Consider the following 21,471-nt stretch of genomic DNA (forward strand, 5'->3'; position numbering starts at 1 on the left):
ACTGGGGACCAGATTTCTGCCTCAGCTCAACATCCTATTATTATAAGTAAATTACTCTCCCAATGATTTTTTTTTTTAAATGTAATGTAATCTGGGGCTCATGTAAAGCGCTTTAATACCCTTGGCCAAGATGGCGCTAAATTAAACTGGACAAAATAAAAATAACTTGAAACAGAACAGACAAATAAATGACATAAAAGAAGATAGCATGCTCTGAATCTTTTAAAAAAATTAAACCGCTGGATACAAATAAATTCCATATTGCGCCAAGGGAGACTTGCTATCTCATGTCTTTTAAAAATAATGTCAGTATCATAATACAGAATCAGTGAACATGTATCCACCTCTCCATCTGAGATGCGGGCGCGCCCATTCTGCTTGCTGTGCGAGGTGAGTTGAGAATGAGGCAAACTGAACAGGAAGCAACCATGCCGTCTCACGAGAGGGTGAATTGGAAGAGCGTCTGAACTTGAAACGAAGGAAATATCTGCCTTGAAGCAAACCAACAAGTAATGTTTGTCGATAAATTATTGTATGGTAAGTGTAAATGTTATCTCCATAGTCTGCAAACTTTATAGTTACAAAACGTATTCCCCCTTTTCTACAAATTGAAATGGTTTATTCTGCTTTCCATGCAGGAAGGGCATAGTATGCCAAAGTGAAACTTCTTCCCGATGCACATCTGACAGGCGAAGCTTTTCCGGACATCTGAGTTACACGAAGAGGCGAGATGTGCGGTAAGACTTTCTTTGGCAACTGTGCCAGGCAGTTGCAGGTTGTTGTTTGTTGCTGTATTATATAGCGCGAACTCGACCCTAGGGTATCAGAGCGCTTTATACCAGTTGCATTCCAGATGGACACATTCATTTTCAGGCACGGGGAGATGAAGTGATTTGCCCAGAATGACAGCATGTTTGAGCCTCCCGCCAGATTCAAACCTGGTTTCCCAGTTTCAAGGTTGACCGCTCTAGCCGTTAAGCCACACCCTCTCACCAAGTTCTTCGATTGTATACAACATCACATGAAAAATACACTTTCCCGTTCTTGTCGAACACGTTGTTTTGTCAGTGCTTTACCACTGACCGTGAGCGAACTTTTCACTGCACATATTTTTGTAAGAAATTGCATTTTTCCGAAGTTTATTTTTAGGCACTTTATGATGCCCCCCCACCAAACTAATGTTTATTCATTTTGGGTATGTCACAAGTACGTGCTAACGACACTGTATTTCGTTGTTTAGTCCGTTTGCAACCATAGTTTTGATTAAACGTGATACTTTGCTTTGTACTTGTGATTTGCTCTTGATAAACAGGAAAAGACAGATTGAAATAAAAAACAAAAAGTAAAAAAGATAATGTAGTCATTCGGATTCCAGGCGAGAGAGGACCATGGACCACCTATGTTGTGCATTTTGCGCTATGACCAGGCGGTACCATCCCTTCTGTGCGCGTCTGATCTCAGCGACTATAAATTAATTTAACGCATCTGCCCAGCATGCCTGGTATGTGCTCGGATCCTTCTCCCCTGGTAAACCTCGGGGGGCTCTACTCATCCGGTCGCCCGCCACATAGTTCGTAATCTGCTATTTAGCCGGCTGTAGGGTAAATAGTAAGAACACTTCACCGTATAAGCACGTGTTTGCACAGGGATCGGAATTTCGCCCTGCACTTGTAATCGGCCTATGTACTTTGGCGCCTCTGGTTATATTGCAGGAAATTAATACCACATAAGTAAAATATCTGTTATTGTTCGTAAATCGTAACATCTTCTGTACAAATGCGAGTCTAATCTCTAATCCTTTTAAATTGAAAATAGGTGCTGCATTGTTCCCGCCACAAACTTCAACAAGCATTTGCAATGCAATAGGTCTCGCATGTACGCGAGTTTAAGCTATTGGCATTGTAAATGACAATGGCTTTTATTTATGTTTTAAGAACCAAAACATAAATAAAAGGCATTGTTATTTATAATGCCAATAGCTCAAACTCCGTAAATGCGAGACCTATTGCATTGCAAATGCTTGTTTCCAACTGTAACTTCATAAGATCAGAGAATAACCAGTTCTAAAATCTGGTTAGTCCTAATGTTTGCTGTCAATGAGAGCCATACATAATAGTAAGATGACTTTGAGAATGCAAATTCTTTAGAGTCCACAATTAGTTGGAGGGCTTACATGGCTTATAGATGTTTTTGAATAGCGGTGTATATGAAAAGTACTTTGGTAATGTGATGAGATTCCGAGGCGTGTTACAAACTAATCACATCAAACATTTTGCTGAACTTTTAAAATTGGTTGAAGCGGAGAGATTTGTGAGGAGCAGTGTCACATTTGGATGTCATTTCCAAAACGTCCTTATCAATTGTCATCTGTCTTCCACCAACTGGGTAAGTTTATGTGGCACTGGGACTGGGTCCAATCAGAATTGGTAAACGTGGAAGCCATGAAGTCAACAGGCACCTGCTGGGACAGGAAACTAAGATGTCATCCTGTTTTCGAGGAGGCATGACCCCTGGATGACCACAGACTAAAGTAGTGCGTCTATAAATTTCCCAGAAGCAGAGATAACACAACCCAAGGATAACTTTGAACACCATAGTAGTAGGCTTATTGTGTCCCGCTAGCAGCAGGGGTGTGGTATTATATGTGTAACCACAGATACCACAGAAATGGGCCATTGGTGTTCACCCAGAGATAGTAAAACAATGGTGCTCTAGCAGCAAACTGTAGGTAGAATTAATAAGAGGATGAAAAAGGTTGAGACTTGAACATACCTTTGGAGGTGTTAGTAATCACTGCTATGTGTATGACGATAGGGTGTAATAACACAGATGTTTCAAACGTAACCTAAGAAAAAGACCTAAAAAAAAATCTGTTTCACTGCAACTGACCCCAGATTTCATGTCGAAAAATTGGTAGCTTGTTTAACTCATCATGCTCACCGAGATGCTGGCCATGACTTGCCTCTGCCGTGAGTATACTTACATTTAGAGGCTAAACAATAGAGCGCCCGGGATTTGTCGTAGAAGTTTATGACATTATTCTCCCATCAGACATGTTGTCTTACTAGCCTGCTCCGTTTCTCTGTCAAGGGCACTACGCAGTCACGACCATAATGCGATGCTTTGATAATATGTTATCATTTACGCAAAAAAAATATTCCAAAGCTGTTGAGGGGGAGGGTGACATGGCCCAGACTGTATGAACTCGATGAGTTTTCCTTGCACAGGCAGACGCCCCTCTTCTTCACTTTAAAATCTTACCAGTAAGAATTAATGACCTGCTGCCAGGGACGGGCACATGTCCGCTCTTCAGAAGCACATGGAGCAAGTTAATTTAATCAATTCCGTTGCACGGAGAGAGGGCTCTGCAGGGTTTTGGGCCTACGTTCTATTCAATCAGTAGAAGAGCATTCTGGGAGAGAAGGTGGGGCTCGTATAAAATACCCTGGAAATAAAATGGGGTAGAAAAGAGAGAGTAAATGGGATTAAATTAGGTGGGAGGTCGAACTGCCAATTTAAAGGGATCACTCTATGTAGGAAAATGAAGAGGGGGCAAGAAATAGGGAAAGAGAGTGAGAGAGAGAGTGTGAGAGTGAGAGTGAGAGAGAGAGAGAGTTGAGAGTGAGAGTGAGAGAGGGAAAAATAAAAAAACAGCCAGAAAGGAGATACAATTAAATTGGCTATAAAGGCAGAAAAAAGAAGGAGTTTCCCGTTTGCAAAATGGGGAAGTTTTGAACATGAAAAGACGCACTGAAAAAGTATCGTGCAAGGTATGGGAGACGGCCTGCTATTGTATGTGCTTTCTGCAGGCATACCATTTTTTATCTATCACGGAAACCAATAGTAAACACTGGTCTAGCAGACCATAAAACAGGCCAACAAACTCCAAAGGAACACCCCACACACTGACCTGTTCGACTGGCTCCGGACACTGCCTTATTGTCCTATAGGCTAGTGTGACCCTGTGTGGGGCCCAAAAAAAAGCAGGTATTGCAGTGGTCCTGGCTGTCTGAATACCGAGCGGAAGGAGAAATAGAAGCAAAATCACCCTAGGGGATGCAGCCTGACTCCAGACACTCCAGTCAGGACAAATGTAAGACATATCCATATCCAGGAGCGGACCGCGCGCGCCGTGGGATATCTGAGAGGAAGCCCAGAGCCCGGAGTATAGGAAGTATTGATTTGGGATCAAGGTCTAAGCTGACACGTTTGACAATGGTGGCAGGCTTTAGGCCCCCTGAAAACCTCTCTGATGAAGCGCGCGCTAATGCGAGCACATCATCAAAGGATTTCCCAACTCTTTGATGTGCTGGGTAGACAGAGTCCCCGCACTGTTAGCACTGATGCACTTAACTGCTCATTGGCATGTCGGGGAGCACAAATTATTGCTAATCCGTTAAAGTCACGCATTAGAGACGGTGATTGAAGATGCGTTATAAAGACGAACGCAGTCAACATGAAGCTTGCTTCTGTACACTCTGGATATTCCCAAAATAAAAAAATTCGGAGGCGAGAGGTTGTCTGTCTTCCAGTACTACCTGTTCTCTCGGAAAAGGGATGCACGCTGTACACCATTACTCCATGCGCTCCTCGCGCTGCCGAAAGACTTAAAAAGTTATTTCTATCCGTGCGCTTCAGACAAGAAGACACGGCTGTGGAACGGCATGCTTGGAGCGAAACCATCTATCTTGCTGCATAATGGCAAGGAGGAGGGAAAGGACAATAACATGGATTTATTTAACTCGAGTGAGAGAAAGCCACCGGGGAGGATGCTTAGCGAGCCAGGATGGAGAAGTCATGTGTTTGTGGTATGAATAATAGCACGAGATGTGTAATATTTGCCGGCACCAACAATAACAAGAAGGGCTGGGCGAGAAGGGAGGGGGGAATGCCAGCAACAGAGGAGCCCGCGAAAGTGAAAGTGATCGTGATTACGATCGCTACGGAGTTAAGACACATGGCGCTGCGCGCGTGCACGTTCACGTGCACTGTAGCTTTAGGCCACGGCAGCACTTTGAGAAGCCCAGATATAAAATGTCTCTTCGAGCCTTTGGCTCGCGAGACCTAAAAACGCAGTGGCACCGGTTCGGAGTTGGGTGTAGATAGGTTCGAAAATACCATGTGACCAGAATTAATGAGCCCAGCTATAGGTATAGGTAGGGTCACAGAGCGAAAGGGAGAATGTTATCCTATACTCCTGAGGCACAGCCGGGAGCTCTGCTCGAAATTGAACTGTTTTTAAAACTTGTGTGTTAAATTGATTTTAATAATTGCGCACCTCTCCCTCACCTACTAGTCTGGTTGGGGCACTTATCCAGAATCCCTAACACCCGTGCAGCCGATCTGAACGCTGCCACGGGGTAGGAAATCGCCATCACCGCCATCAGCGAGCGAGCCTGCTCACAGGCCACGCCCACTTCATCAGGCCACGCCCCCCACACCCTCTCCCGGCATAAAATCATGTGCAGCACTCGGACGCGCAGCGGATGGGCGCAGCGGGCGCGCCGCCAGCACGCCGAAGGCGCGCCAAAGGCAAGCCCGTCTGGGCCCGTCCGGGCCCGGACGGTCCCAGGCCCTATGCCCATTTCTCCCAAGAAATGCCCTGTCTATACCCGAGATAGGCTTTTGGCCCTGAATACACTAAAACATCCCTCCTGCAATTATACCCTCATGGGCGATAATCCATTTACCGGCTGCAGTCTCTGTAATCCTCCCGGCGCAGATATTGAACGCGGTGGCCTCCAGCTAGGCCTACTCAACTGCAGGTCGCTTGTTAAACACGCCCACGAAATAAACCTCCTGATCTCAAACCACGCCATGGACATTCTGTTTCTCACTGAGACATGGCTCACCCCCAACAACGGCCCTGACATTGTCAACGCGCTCCCTCCGGGCTATCAAATCTGTTGTCTGAATAGACCGCGTGGTAGAGGAGGTGGCCTAGCCATAATATTCAAGGATTCCCTCACCTGCAGAATCTTAGATGGCAACATCAAAGACTGCGAAAGCTGCCACTTCACCATCCAAATTTCACCAGTAACATCCCTGTCGGGACTGCTTGTATATCGCCCCCCCGGCCTACTCGCCGAATTCCCCAGCAAGCTCATCGACCATGTCACTCTTGAGTCTACAACTACCTCTAACTACCTCTTGTTAGGGGATCTCAATCTTCACTTTCTGGACCCAGTCGACATTCAGGCAGCCGAATTTTTACTGGACATCTCCTCCTCTGGTCTCTGCTTAAAGAACCACAGGCCACTCACGACAAAGGACAGCTACTTGACCCCATCTTCACAAACATTCAAGACCTTAATACCCGCGCTCACTTCCCTCTTCCCTGGACCGACCATTTCCTGGTCCCCTTCGAATGGCACATCAATATTCCTCCACCCCAACCGCCCAAAATCAGAACTCTTATCAGACGCTGGCACAAACTGGTCCCAGAAGAATGGGCAGCCAAACTTAGGGAAGATATCCCCCCTCCCTCTCAAAACACCATTACAGCCAACACTGAATTCAATACATGGCTCACCCAATCACTGGATTGCCTCCTACCGAGATCCAGCACCCTTAAACGTACCAAGAGAGTTAACCCCTCTCCCTGGTACACCCCCGAATTGAATCTCTTACGGAAGGAATGCAAGAGAAATGAACGCATATGGAGGAAAGACAAGACAGCAGACAAGAAAGGTACGTTCCATGCTTCCATAGAAACTTACAAACGGGAGCTCCAAAAAACCAAGAGCGCATTCTACGAAGATAGAATTAAAAACTCGCCCTGCTCTGCCCAAGAAACTTTCGCTATTCTTAAAGAACTTCTTCAGGCTCCAGATCCCCCTGCAAAATCCCTGGACCCCAAAGCCGCGGAAAGTAAATGTATTCAACTGGCCACTTTTTTCGACGAGAAAATTCAAAAAATTCTCGCATCCCTACCCCCCGCCGGCCATACGGACAGGGACCCTTCTAACTCTCCCCACTGCCACAGTCATTCCACCGATGCCCCCTCACCCCTTCTCGACACCTTCGGCCCAGTATCCACGGAAGAGGTCGCCGCGACGCTGGCCACAATTAAAAGTGGCTCCCCCAGCGACCCTGCTCCGCTTCGTTTCCTGAAAAAAGTGTCCAGCACCATTATCCCTCCTCTCACGTCCCTCATCAATGTCTCCCTCACTCAGGGAGTAGTCCCTCCCAGCTGGAAAGCGGCGGTGGTCAAAGGTCTTTTGAAAAAACCTTCACTGGACCCCCAGGACCTAGCCAACTACAGGCCAATCTCCCTCCTCCCCGGAAACAGTAAAATCACGGAGAAGCTAGTGAATAAAAAACTATCACTATTTCTTGAAAGTAACAACATACTCAGGAACTCCCAGACTGGTTTCCGCCCCGGCCAGGGCACTGACACCGCCCTCCTGGCGGCAGTGGAGAAGGCCAGAAGCATTCTGGACACAGGAGGATCAGTGGCAGTGATCCTCCTGGACCTCAGTGCGGCCTTCGACACTGTAAATCACCAGATTTTAATCCAGCGGCTGAGAGATACTGGAGTAAGGGGCACGGCCTTGAAGTGGCTCATGTCTTTTCTAGATGGTCGCTCTTTCCAAGTCTGGGAGAATGACAGCCACTCTCCCGCGATCCCCCTCCGCTGTGGAGTACCGCAGGGCTCATCTCTTAGCCCTACGTTATTCAACGTTTACATGTCTCCGTTGGAGGAATTGGTCACCCCGTTCGCCGTGACGATCATCAATTACGCCGACGATACCCAGCTGGTGGTAACCCTTTCACACCCACACCAAGATCCTTCCGATCTCCACAGCTGTCTCACCGAAATCCACAGCTGGATGAACACCTCAGCGCTGAAACTGAATGGGTCCAAGACCGATATCCTGCTTCTCGGACAAAAAGAGCCCTCCCTGCCGCCTAACATCTGGCCCGACTGTTTAGGTGACCCCCCTGCCCCCAAGGAGGAGGTCAAGAGCCTGGGCGTATGGCTCGAAAAGGATCTGAGCTTCAGAACTCAGGCCAAAAAGACAGCAGGAATATGCTTTGGTCTCCTCAGGGCATGTAGGAAGGTCTTCCCTTTGCTTCCCGCCACTTCCCGGAAACTATTGATCCAGGGCCTCATCCTGGCAAGGTTAGATTACTGCAATGCAATCTACCTGGGTGCCCCGGTAGCTACTTTTAATACCCTGCAGAGAATCCAAAACACCGCTGCCCGACTACTCACTCACACACCAGCCAGATCTTCGGCAAAGCCAGCTTTGAAGCTCCTTCACTGGCTCCCAGTCAGAGAGAGGGTTGCTTTCAAAGCCCTCTGTCTGGCCCACAAACTTCTCCATAACAAAGGCCCACCCATCCTCAATAATTTTATCATCCCCTACAAAGCGACAAGAGCTCTTCGATCAAACGGAGAGAATTTCATCACGGTTCCCAGAGTAAAAAAAGCTCGGTCTGGAGGACGCCGCTTCTCGGTCCACACTGCCAAACATTGGAACAGCCTCCCTCGGAGTCTAAGAACCGAACCAAATCTCCTTCAGTTCAGGAAGGCACTGAAAACTCTTCTCTTTCCCTGATTCCTCTTCCCTCCTGCTGCTGTTCCCCCCCGAAGTCAGGTTCAAGCGCTGGGATGCTCAAGGGTTACTACGCGCTCTACAAAAACCTTAAAATAAAAATTAAAAAATATCTGATACCCTTGGATCATGTACGCGCTATGTTAAACTCACAAAAATAAAGGAAATAAAATAAATGTGACCTTAGGGAGGAAGAGGGGGTGCATTACATGCTCCGTCCCAGCTGAAGAAGGGGTACAGTTGGGGGGCCAGGCAGGATTTTCTGGTAAAATCAGGGCTGGTGTTTCTTTACCCAGAAAATCTGGCAGCCCTGCCAAGTACCATGCATCAGGTGTTAGACTAATGCATTTCAGTGTGGTGGCCGCATCACCGCACTCAAATGCGAAGTCACGCATAATAGCGCCCCCTCAGCTGCAGCGGCGTCGCCCCACTAATTTTAAGCAATGCAAAGTACAAAACATAAAATAATAACTTTAAGTTATTATCATTTTATGCTTCATGCTTCTTGGTGGGTGGGTGGGCGGGGCTGCTCTGCTCTCAGAGCAGGGCAAGCGAGGGGTATCTTTGCCCACTCCTAAGAGTGCAATGACTGTTTGGTATGCCTTCTCAGGCTGCCCAAACCCGTCATGCGCTCTTTCCCTGTTCTTCATGCAGACTGCATTACAGCCTGCATAGAGAACATGCCCACCCCTAATGCACCTGGCTGAGCGCCATGTCAGTGCAGCGTTGTGATTGGCCAGGGGAGCCTGCAGCGTTGTGATTGGCCAAGTGATGGCGCCTCAGCAGGCAGCTTCACTGCTGTCCAGCAGCCAGGATGTTGCAGTGCCAGTCTTAAAGTCCTGGACCGTGGCCACTGCAGTTGGCTGTCCTGTACCGTCTCATGGCTCTGCTTGCCACAGTCTACTAGTAAGTATCACTAATACCTTCTCCAATCAATCATGAGCCTAAGTAAAGTTACAGCTGAGCCTGAAGCCTCAGAGTCTGTAGCTCCTCTATTACCGTCTGACTGGCTGATGAGTGGTCTCAGGCTGCAACTGGTTCCGCGCCAGCTGTAGGCTGGAGCATCGGCGTGCTACTGCAGACCGCTCAGCTCGGAAGAATTGATTTGAATATTTTAGAGAACTAGCAAGCAGCTGAGCTAAAGTGACAAGTCTTTTGAAAAAATTACAGCCTGTGTACCTCAGCTTCTCGCTCTCCTAAGTAAGGCTTGCCTGGTTCTGCGTCAGGCTGGGCAGTGCTCCAAGTCGGCGGGTCAGCGGACTTTTAGTGACAATAATTATGATAATTTATTGGCACCTGAGATCATCCGCGGTGGGGCCTCTCACATCCTGTTTGGTACAGTTGGGTCCCACGACGTGCCCTTCCATTTCTGGTGCTTTGATGCAGTTTTTCTTTCACGCCTGGACTCAGCAACTCGCTCTACCTGGGTGTTCCCAAGGCAGTTATTCGTAAACTTCAAGCCGTGCAAAATGCTGCCGCACGATTGCCGTCAGGAATACCCAGGATTGAATCAGCCATACAGGGTTTGATTGATCTCCACTGGCTACCTGTTGCCCATAGGATTAAATATAAATTCTTGTGCAAAGAGTCTTTCATGCGAGCGGTCCACCCAGTTTACGCCAACTGGTTACTCTTTACTCCCCCAAAAGGCTTCTTAGATCTGCCAATTCACATTTAGCCAATGCCCAAACTATCATAAGAACTTGAGGTGGAGGAAGGTCTTTTGGCTTTAATGCGGCTAAGCTTGGAACACCCTCCCCCTGGCCAGCTGATCTATGAACAATGAGTTGAGTTTTCGAGCATCCCTCAAAACCAGGCTTTTTAAGAACTAACCTTTCAGGTGACGCCTCTAGTCTCGGTGCAGCGGGTCTCTTTTTACGTTAGTGCTGGGATGCCTTCGGGTCTCCATGTGCTCTATAAACCCCCCTAGTATAGTATAGCCTTACAACAGTTGTTTATTAATTAAATATATATTAAAATGACTAATACCTGCCATCCCAGCCATTCTTATAGCTTTGGGGGCCTGGAATTGTCAGAAATGTCCCTCTTGTAGGAGTGTAACGGTTAGTAGTCGTGTTGGTACTGTCATTGGCAGCGGCAATAGGCGGTGCAAGCTGTAGTGACTTGATGACGGCTCTTTCACTTATTTTTGTACAAATTAAGCACTGTATCTGAGAATTCCAACCCAGTGAAAGGGAACTTGCTGGTTGGCTAAGTTGCTGCAGAGCTTCTTTAGTCAATGAGATATCCGTATGCAGGGCCTACCTGTGCCACTCTCAGTAACCCAAGGCTTAAGTTCACACATAGTTCAAGGGACTACCTGGGGCTCAAATTGTCTGCAAGATCCTGGAACAAAGCAGCTTTAAAAAAAAAAATCGGTGTCTGTATTTTGGAACTGATCAGTTGAAGTCATGAACCCTGTGGTACCAGCAATCAGTCCCAGAGATACACTAGTTTAGATATCAGTTAAGGTCTGTCACCAAGATACCTCCTGAACTATAAGCAGGGCCACTCAAATAATGCGGCAGGAAAGGGCCAAATTATGTGGCAGGGTTAAGTAAATCATGCTGCAAGAAAAGCCAAATTATGCTGCATGATGCAGCACATTTTGTGATAGTGTTACTTTATTATTTTGTAATTTTTAAAACTTGTTAACACGGTCTGGGCATAAGTAGCGCCTCTTTAGAACCAGTTTGACACCCAAATATAGCAATAAGCTACAGAAAGATGACTAGTCAATGCTTGCAACGTGCCTTCCACTGCGCAGTCAACATGTGTTGCGGGTGTTGTTAGTAACCTTTGAACCGTTTGAGCTAGAAACAACATTATTTTTGTTAAAATCTGCAGATTGTGCAGCAGAGGATGGATTATGTGGCAAATCCATAATTATGTGAAAATTGCTGCTGCCACAGAATCGCATAATTGCAGTGACCCGGACTATAAGCCATGGAAAAATGGTCGAAATGTTTCTAAGCTGAGTGGCACAAGGCCAATACACAGGAACGTCACGAGAATCCTGCATGAGTGGAGAGACACTGAAAACAGGCAATGCAAGGCGCTGTGTCGTAAATAAATTATTACGAGTTTCAGAATTTCAAGATATCAATACAATTATACATGAAGCAAAAGGCTGAGTCCGTGGTATCAGGTTCAAAAGGGCTTTATTCAAATAACTCGAGTTATAGGGAGAATAGTTCCATCACCACAAGGGATCAGGACCAGGGTTCTCAAAAAGGTATTCTCAAACTTTATTCACAGAGTACAATATATATATGTATGTTTGTAATAATATACGTAAGCAAGAGCGCTTCAGGCGGAGCAAGAGAGAATGAGATAAGAGCATGTGGGCGTGTAAGTAGGCGTGAAGGTGGGCGTCCACTTGATGATAACAGGTAAGTGTCATAGGTGGGTGGATGCCTAGAGGGGGTTGCGTGATCAGCTGGAACTTTACTGGAACTTTGCCTTACTTGTGCTCAACTTGAGCATGACGTGTAAAGGGTTGCTATGCAACCGGGGAGTCTGTAGTCTAGAAGTGAGACCTTCAGTGTCAGGGTGACCAGCACATCTCGTATTGTCTGATATCTAAAGTTTGGAGCAGGGACTGATTCGTGACATAGTTTGCCCATCACCAAGGGCCAATGTGGCATTTATTTCTTCGTTTACTGCTGAAGTCTTGCACGGGGGCTATGGGCTTTTCACTGACGTGAGCTTTGTAATCACACAAAAGGAGACAGAAAGGCTAGGCTTCTCCTTTGCAGATGTCATGTTTATCCCTCCTCCTCCAGGCAGGAATGTGGTTTCGGTAGGAGTAAGCAGATAACCGTGCTCAATACTGTCTCGGACAGGGCCCCTTTGGCTGAGGCCCAAGTGTGCAAGGCCAAGGATACGCAGCTACAGCTTTCAGAGCGTTCTGAGGCCTGAAGCCTTTTTTCGGCTCTGGCTGGGCCACAATAATGGAAATGCAGGAAAACATGATGCAAAACGTGTAGGCCTCAGAGCAGATTTGTCGTTTCTCTCATGGGAGACTGGATTATGGCAGGCCACGTTATAGCATGAGCATCATGATAGACAGGCCACGGAGGGTAAATACGTAGGTGACATGTATGTGCACATGAGTGTGGGGGAACACACGGGGACACATAGGCCTCATGATATTTTATTTTCCTCATTCCCTCCTTGTCCCCTAGTGGACCCTTACGTCATATCTATTCTCATTAGACAGTCAATCTGTTCTTGCAGCATTATTTTTCCATTTTCAATGCTTTGTAAATGGGGATGTGGGACACATGCAGTAGCACACAGGCCGCAAATGGCCGGGCCACACTGCAGACATAGGCAACAACTGAATATCATCAGTAGCATTAGTGCACAGACCGTCAACACTTTCCATCCCCATGCTGATATTATTTCCCAGAGCCAACTGGACCAAGTCCACGTGCCTGGGTCTTGGTGTATGCTTTGGGCAATCTTGTGGAGTCTTGTTATTGCTTTGTATACAGACGGTGCGTTATTAGGTATGAAAACGCAGCAGCTGGAACCGATGACCCTACAGGCCCCGCCCCTATCCGCTAGGATGACGTCAAGAACAAGACGATTCTGAAGAACGACCATTCTCATAGCAGACTGTTCCTGGGTCAAGTTCCCCAGGGCTGATGCAGTCTCATTAGCAACTGTTTCTAGAATCCTTGTTAGTCTGCGGATAAGTTTACTATTCTGGACGGGACCTATGAAGAAAAAGAATCCTTTGTTGAAATCTGTATATTGTTCCCAAGCTGTTTCAGTCTGGTCAATGCCAGAGGCATCGAGCCCTCGTCTGTGCCTGATAAGTGCTAGTTGAAGATTTTGATGATAGTTCGATGGGGCCAAGAAAACGGGTGGTAGGAGAAATGATATATAGCACGTCCCACCCCAGTCTAAGGGCAGTTGTACATAGGCTGTCTGGCCACAAATAAAGTAGGTGTGTCGTGATGCTCTGAAGTAAGACTTTCCTTTGTCTTTGAACACTAGTATAGTGTTACACTCGCTGTGCCCCAACTGTACAGAGCCTTCTTTTCTGACACACAAGTTCCCTTTTACTGGCAGGACTGTGATTGAGGATGGACCTAAATTGTGTATGGGCTTGACATTCAACACTATAAAGTCAAGGGTCGCATTTCCTTGCAGATACTCTTCATTTTCTAGATCGGTACCTTTCCTTTGAGGGAGACCTTCTTCGTCTGGGAAACATGCTTTATTCATGACTTTGTTCAAGTTACCCCATACCCAGTCGCCCCTACATTCCTTGTCTTGACATTCTTTGGCATCACCATTGATGGATGTCATTAAGGCAAACCATGCTCCGCAAGAACCATTATGGGAGAATGGAAAAGGGAAAAGAGGCAATACTCCCTTCACCTTCTGATACGGGGGAAAGTCGGCCACAGACCCAGCAGTCTGTAGCATTGCTAGTCTGATGCGAATGGTGCAGCATCTGGATAAAAGTATTGTTGCGTAAGGCAAGTCGATACGATAGCTCATGGGATGGCAGATCACTAAATGTGTGCTTTATGGTATCATTAGTGGAGGAGTGTAAGAGTGAAGCAATAGGAGGAAAAATAGCATGTAGTATTAAGCTGATACATATCATCGTGATGCACAGAAGAAATAAAAATATCAGAGTCACTATACATCTACCACGTAATATTTTACAGTATTTTGTTTTCATCTTGCTCTTTTTCTCATCTCCGGTATCCAAGATCTTATGCGAGCCAGAATACATGTTCAACCGCTTCACCACCTAGTGGACTTAATTGATCAAACGGGTTCTGACTTGTTAGATCTAAGTTTGGTTTTGTAAGTCTGCTGAGGAGTCTCCTCTAATAAAGGGGGCTCAAAGTCTGAAGTCTTTATGTCTTTTTTAAATGAATCGTTATTCCCAAAGTAGCGTTTACAATGATGTATATGGACCCATCCTTTTCGTCCTTCGACTTTAACAGCGGTCCTCGTAGTCAATAGTATTAGTTTAGGCGTCTTCCACCTTGGCTCAAGAGGGCTCGTTCTGTCAAAGTTCCTTATAAGAACAAAGTCCCCAGGAGCGAGGGAATGTTCCTTGACCTGGGTGTTGTCAGGGAAGGCGGCAGCAACCTGCGAACGACAAGAGAGTAGTGCAGACATCAAGGAAGACAGGTAATCTGTCAGCATGTTACTATCAACATCAGTGATCTTTTTAGGCATTGGAGTGCCCCACATATTCGGTGGTCTACCAAAGACCACTTCATAGGGAGATAAGCCTGTTCTAGAATGGGCTACCATTCGCATGTAAAAGAGGGCAACCGGCAGGGCTACCATCCAATCCACACCTTTGTCTGCGCAAATTTTTGCTAGTTTTATTTTTAAGGTCTGATTATGTCTTTCTACAAGGCCTGCTGCCTCAGGATGTCGTACACAATGGAACTTCCAGGTATACCCTAACAGAAGGGACACTTGTTTCATGAGTTCAGAGGAGAAAGGCTGACCGTTGTCGGAATATACGACACGCGGTAATCCATAACGTGGGAAAAATTCTCGCACCAGTTGTCTGGCGGTAGTCACAGCAGTATAATCAGGGACTGGATAGGCCTCTGTCCATCTTGATAGGGAACATACTACTACTAGGACATATTTGTAACCTCTACATCTGTCCATTTGGATATAATCCATTTGAAGGACTTCGAAAGGATGGTCAGGTGGATGGAAACCACCTTGTTCCATCGGAATGCCTTTACCTGGATTGAATTGGCAACAGATCATACATGTTCTGACTTTTTGTTTCGCTGCTGCACGCAGGTGCTTGTTGAACCATATGTTCTGTAAGCTGTCTAGCATTGCTCTCTCTCCTAAGTGTGCATTGAATCAGGAAGAAACCATGTTTCTTTGCCCTTAGTCATCCAACCCTGATCAGTCAGTACCCCTCCTTGTTCCGACCATTTCTTTAATTCGTCTAGAGTAGCATGGGTCTGTATGTCTTGTACATCCTTGGAAGGATCCCTAACTGTCATGGCTTTGGACCTTAATGGTACCTGTGATTTCGTCATGTCTAGTGGGGTCTGAGCTGTCTGTTTAGCTGTTCGGTCTGCCAGATCATTGCCTTGAGAAATGGTATCTGTGGCTTTAGTATGTGCTTTGCATTTCAGGATAGCTATGGCTGTTGGTAAATGTATCGCTTCCAGAAGGGCATGAATAAGGGGGCCATGCTGTATCTTGGCCCCGTGAGAAGTCAAGAACCCTCTTTCCCTCCATAGGACGCCGAAGTCATGAACTACCCCATATGCGTATTGTGAATCAGTGTAAATATTTACTCTCAGGTGCTTAGCTCTTATGCACGCTTGAGTCAGAGCGATGAGCTCTGCTGCTTGTGCTGACAGTATGTCTATTCTTTTAGTCTCTATGATTTCAGTAGCAGTGGTCACTGCATATGCTGCCACTAATTCTCCCACCCCCGTCCTCATGCATGAGCCGTCAACATAGAGTGTTAGGTCAGGGTCTGGGAGTGCAACATCTGTCAAGTCTTGTCTTGGTTTCGTCACGGTATGTATTACTTCAACACAGTCATGTGGGGAAACGTTTCTGTACTGGAGGGCAAAAGAGTAGCAGGATTCAATATGTTGCATCGTCTGATCTCTATGTGTGGTTGAAATAACGTCAGCTCATAACCTGTCAGTCTCGCTACAGTCAGGTGTTGTGTTTGTGTTCGGTTCAAGAGAACCTCTACTGCGTGTGGTACTTGTACTGTCAGGGGGTGGCCCAGCACTATCGAGTCACTTTGTCTTATGGCTAGGGCTGTTGCTGCAACAGATTTTAGGCACGCAGGCAAAGCCTGTGCTACTGGGTCCAATGTACTAGAAAAATAAGCGCAGGGCTTGTGTTTTCCTGCATGATCTTGTGTGAGGACAGATAGTGCTGTTCCATCCCGCTCTGTCACAAAAAGCATAAAAGATTTGTTGTAATCAGGGATTGCTAAAACTGGTGCTTGACATAAAGCTCTTTTTAATTCTTCAAATGCCACAGTGTGTTCTTGTGTCTAAGGGAGGACTTTAGTAGAAGCTACCTCCTGTGTCGTCAATTGTATTAGGGGCTTGGCTATGTGAGCATACTGGGGAATCCACTGCCTGCAATATGAAGTGAGGCCAATGAATGCACATACCTCCTTTTGTGTCTTGGGCTGTGAAAGACCAGATATCAATTGAATACGTTCTGGTGTTAGTCGCCTACCCTCCTTGGATAGCAAGTGCCCAAGATACGCCACTTGCTGTTCACAGAATTGTAACTTCGGAGGGGACACTTTGTGCCCCATGTCAGCCAGGAAATGTAAAACAGTGAGTGATGCACTTTCACAGTCAGTTTCCGATCGTGCGGTAATGAGAATGTCATCTACATACTGTATCAGTGCTGTAGTGGTAGGCATATGAATACTGTCTAGTTGTCTTTTGAGCGCCTGACTGTAGATGCTAGGGCTTTCCGTGAAGCCCTGTGGTGCTCTTGTGAATCTGAAGCTGCGGCCTTTTAAACTGAAACCGAAAAGATATTGGCTGTCCGGATGTATTGGGATACTGGAAAAGGCGTTCTTTAGATCAATAACTGTAAAGAACGTAGCCTTCGCATCAATGGCAGTCAATAATGAAGAAATGTCCGGGACCACAGGGTACTGTGGCACCACACATTTGTTTAATTCTCGCAGGTCCACAACTAATCTATAGACAGGTGGTGCATTGGGATCAGTTCTTTTAAGAATAGGAAGAACAGGTGAATTACATATGTTTGACTCTGTCTCTATCACCACCCCCTGTGCAATGAGTTCATCGATAATTTTCAGCAACCCTACTTCAGCTTCAGGAGGAATTTTATATTGTCGAATCCGCGGCAGCACCACTCCTTCCTTGAGGGTGACCTGGTATGGTGTAATGTTCATGAAACCTACGTCAGTCGGGCCTTGTGCCCATAGGTGCTGCGGTACATTTTGAAGCCTGATGTCAACGTCTTTCATGACAAAAAGTCCCTTGAAATCACGTAAATACAGTCGCACTCCTTCTGGCGAGCAACAGATAACTGCTCCCAGTTCCTTTAATGTTTTTATGCCAAGTAGGTTTTCTGGACATGATTTAGTAAGCAGTAAGTCTGTTGTATGTATTAGTGGACCGACTCCTAAAGAGACTGGTTCTGAAACCTCATTGATAATAGGCCTTCCTGAAAAACCCAGGGATACACTTTTTGAGCCCGAGAGGGGTGCCCCTGGAACCTCAGAATGACTGATGGTAGTTCTACTTGCCCCGGTGTCAATCAAAAACTTTTTATTCTGTCCTAGTAAACGTGCATGCACATAGGGACCCGCTTGGTCCACAGGAACTGGAATAAGGGGCAAGTCGAATTCCCTCTCTGGGCTTTTTCACGAATATGCTTGGTATTCTGGATAGTTAGTCTGAGCGTGCTCATACATTTGTGCTGTGGCGTGGGCTGGTGCAGGTGCATGGACAGGCGGCGGCGGTGGTGGAAAGGTGTCTGATGTCTGATGTGTGTTATTTTCTTTGGGAGGGTAAGATCGTGGCTTAGTCTTACCTATCGCTATATTGTGTTTCAGGACCGCACATTCATTTACGAAGTGACCTGGCTTCTTGCAATAATTACAGGTCCCAGTATTTTGTTTCGTGCTATTCTTGTTTGTGTTTGTGTTTGCCGGTGTTGATTGGGCCACCAGCATCTTCATCTTTGTGTCTCTCATGCGTCTCTTATCCTGTTCGTGTTCCTCTCTAATTCTGTTCTGGTGGTATTGTAACATCTGTAACATTTGTGAAGGGCTGTTTGCTTGCCAAGTACTCTCAACCTTTAGTACCCTATACTTCACTTCTGGTAGGGAATTTTCTACTAGTTTGCTCACGAAAAGATGGGGATATGAATCACTACCGGGCTTAAGACCACTATTGATAGTGATACATTTCTCGAACCTAGAGTAAAAATCGCTAGTGTCTTCGTCTGGTTTCTGTTTACAGGCCGAAATAGCATCCCAGTCTTCCTTCTTGGTGATTAGTAATCTGGGCAAAACCTGTACAAGGAGTTCAGGTAGGTCTTTAGCTCGAGGACCCAGACCAACCCCCGGGCCCCTTCCTGCCTCCTCTCTTTCCAGTATATCCCAACTGAGTCTTTTGTCTCCTACCTCCCAGTCCTGTCCTTTCAATTTCTCGTAAATACCAGCGGGCAATAGTACTTTTAATAACTTTAGAATGTCAGCATATGTATATTCTCCTAGACGAAGAATGTCCTTTAGTTCTCGGTGAAAACCCCCCGGGTCTTTATCATGGGATGGTAACATTTTCTTCATTTCCAGTAGCTCTAATTTTGACAAGGGGGTGTAGACATACACCCGTTGCAGTTCATTGTTTGCATCCTTTACAGGATGAACCTCTCGTAGGGGGTTCAGCTTGTCGTACGACTGTTCCTTAACCTGAGGTGGAGCGGGAAGCAGGGATCTAGTCACGTATACTATATACTTGTGTCGCTGATCCAGAATGACATTAATCAGTTCAGTACCCATGTTCATCCACCTGTCTAGTATTATGTCGTCCAGCAATTTATACAACAGACCAGGACCAGAATATTGACTCTCATATAGCGTGATCAAATGTTGGACCATGTAAACACCAGCTATGCGCTGTTCGTTTGGTGGGAGGCTCAGGAACGTTTGGGCTACGATATCATTATTATATGTATCATATTGGGATATCCACAGGGTAGCTGATCGTGCTAATTCATTTTCGGTCGGGGTGAGGGGCTGATCGTTACCCAGCCATTTATTCACCGCTTTTTCGGTGATCTGGAACAAACTTTCAAGGGAATATCTTTCTTTTATGGCAGTTCCCTGTTTACGGTGATTGAGGCCCTTGGGCCTTTCGAATTGCCGGGCACGGCCCACATAATGTATTCTGTCTGTGTCCCCTGCTTCGTCATCAGAAGATAACTCAGCTGTTTCGTGCGGGTTTCCTTCATGTGATGCTATTATTGCCTTCCGGATTTTGGTCAACATGTCTGTTTGGCCTGATTTATCATGCTGACCGGCATCTATGCGATCACTCCAAGCAGTATAACAACGGTCTACATCACCATCACCTTCGTCTTTTTCTCTGATCAGACAATTAATTAGGAAGCGAAGGATATAGTTCTTAATAATTACCTTTCTATTTTGTACGGCTTCTGCTATACATTCAGGACCTTCCCCTGTTCTTATGAACGTGTACATTTTCTTTAGATGTCTATCCATATCTGGCAATTTTTCCAAATCTGCGACTGCTCGTCTAAGCCGTAATGAAAACACGAGCATTCTGCCCTTTCCTGGATCTGGGTCATATATACATTCGGAGATTGCTACTTTTACTGTCGGTCCCCCTCCTGATGTTACCCCGGATCCTCCCTCCCCGCCGTCCTCGAGCTCCTGGAGCTGTTCTTGTGTTGGGGGTGCAGGGAAAATTCCGTCCACGTATGATGGTGGGGGTTCCTCTAGGTAGTTGTTAATGAACGTGTCGGATGCTGTTTGTTTTATTTTTCGGGGTACTGGCGGTGGCACTCTAACTAATTTATCTACTGGGGCCACTTTTGCTAGTTCCTCTGAAAGGACGGGATAAATACCAGCAACGGCAGTATTTCTTTCTCTTTCAGCCCGCTCTCTTTTTACCCGCTCCCCTTCTTCCTGTAATTTTTCTTCCTTTGCTTTTTCGGACTCCTGTCTACTTCTCTCTGCTTTGTGGAACTCTTTCTCTGTTCTTCTATGAGATTCCTTGCGCCATAACTCAATGGCATCCTTCTGAGCAGGTCTAGATTTTCTCTTCCGTATCTCTTCCTCTACCTTCATGATGCATTCCGCATCCCACGTTCCCGTAATGGGCCATTTATACTTTGTCTCTAAATCCTTCGTGTAATCCACCCAAAGTTCTAAAAACAACACGGCATCTAAACCATGCTTACAGTACATGAAATGTCCAGGTGTGTCTCTAGGTGGAATGTTAACTGGTTCCTCTAGTACACCTTTCCTGGTACCTATCTTACGCAGTTTCGAAAATAACGGCATGTTGGAATGTAACCGAAAACAAAAATCACAATGAACACAAAAAAAAAAAAAAAATCAAAAATCACAATGCAGTAAACTTACACACAAACCTAACACATTCAAACCTAACTGAACCTAACTTAAGATTATAACATTCATACAGCTATATCGGTGCACCTGAAAACTTGGCCTCTAAATCTGGAAACATTAATTCTTGAACGCATGCACTTGAACATACCGGTCTCACAAGTGAGACACGTCTTTACCGTGTTCATTAAATGAACCCGTCATGATTGCAACCCCCATGAGAAACTCACCGGGAAGCAGAACTTGTACTTGAACTTGAAGGCCTCGGAAACTCGACGCTGCGCAGGGAATGGCGTATCTTAGGTGGATCTCTTGAAACCTCGGACACAGCTCTCTCGCAGGTGGGCTCTGGGTCGGGACGATCCGCAATCCTCACCGCCTCGTATGGATGCCTGGTCGCAGTCCGTCTCCTTCGTTGGCCTGAGGGAGTTGGCGGGAAAACCCGCGTCGTGTACACTCGAAGTCCGTCACGGCTGTGGAAGGGGGCAAAACTGGACCTTCATCTCCGGCGCATGGGGAAGGAGATGTGTCCCTATTCGGGCGCCATTATGTCGTAAATAAATTATTATGAGTTTCAGAATTTCAAGATATCAATACAATTATACATGAAGCAAAAGGCTGAGTCCGTGGTATCAGGTTCAAAAGGGCTTTATTCAAATAACTCGAGTTATAGGGAGAATAGTTCCATCACCACAAGGGATCAGGACCAGGGTTCTCAAAAAGGTATTCTCAAACTTTATTCACAGAGTACAATATATATATGTATGTTTGTAA

The 21,471-nt window shown here is 46.1% G+C and overlaps 1 protein-coding gene across 1 annotated transcript in view; it reads left to right on the top strand.

Moving 5' to 3' along the window:
• The first annotated feature begins 454 nt into the window (after nt 1–454).
• Nucleotides 455–21,471, top strand: part of TP53I3 (tumor protein p53 inducible protein 3) — a 159,022-nt gene continuing 138,005 nt past the window's right edge. The window contains exons 1-2 of the mRNA XM_085610595.1: nt 455–537; nt 639–737. Coding sequence (XP_085466721.1) covers nt 731–737 — 7 coding nt within the window. The 5' untranslated portion in view covers nt 455–537; nt 639–730. The remainder of the gene's footprint in view (nt 538–638; nt 738–21,471) is intronic.

The sequence above is a fragment of the Triturus cristatus genome, chromosome 6 (genome assembly GCF_964204655.1).
Source record: "Triturus cristatus chromosome 6, aTriCri1.1, whole genome shotgun sequence".
NCBI lineage: Eukaryota > Metazoa > Chordata > Amphibia > Caudata > Salamandridae > Triturus > Triturus cristatus.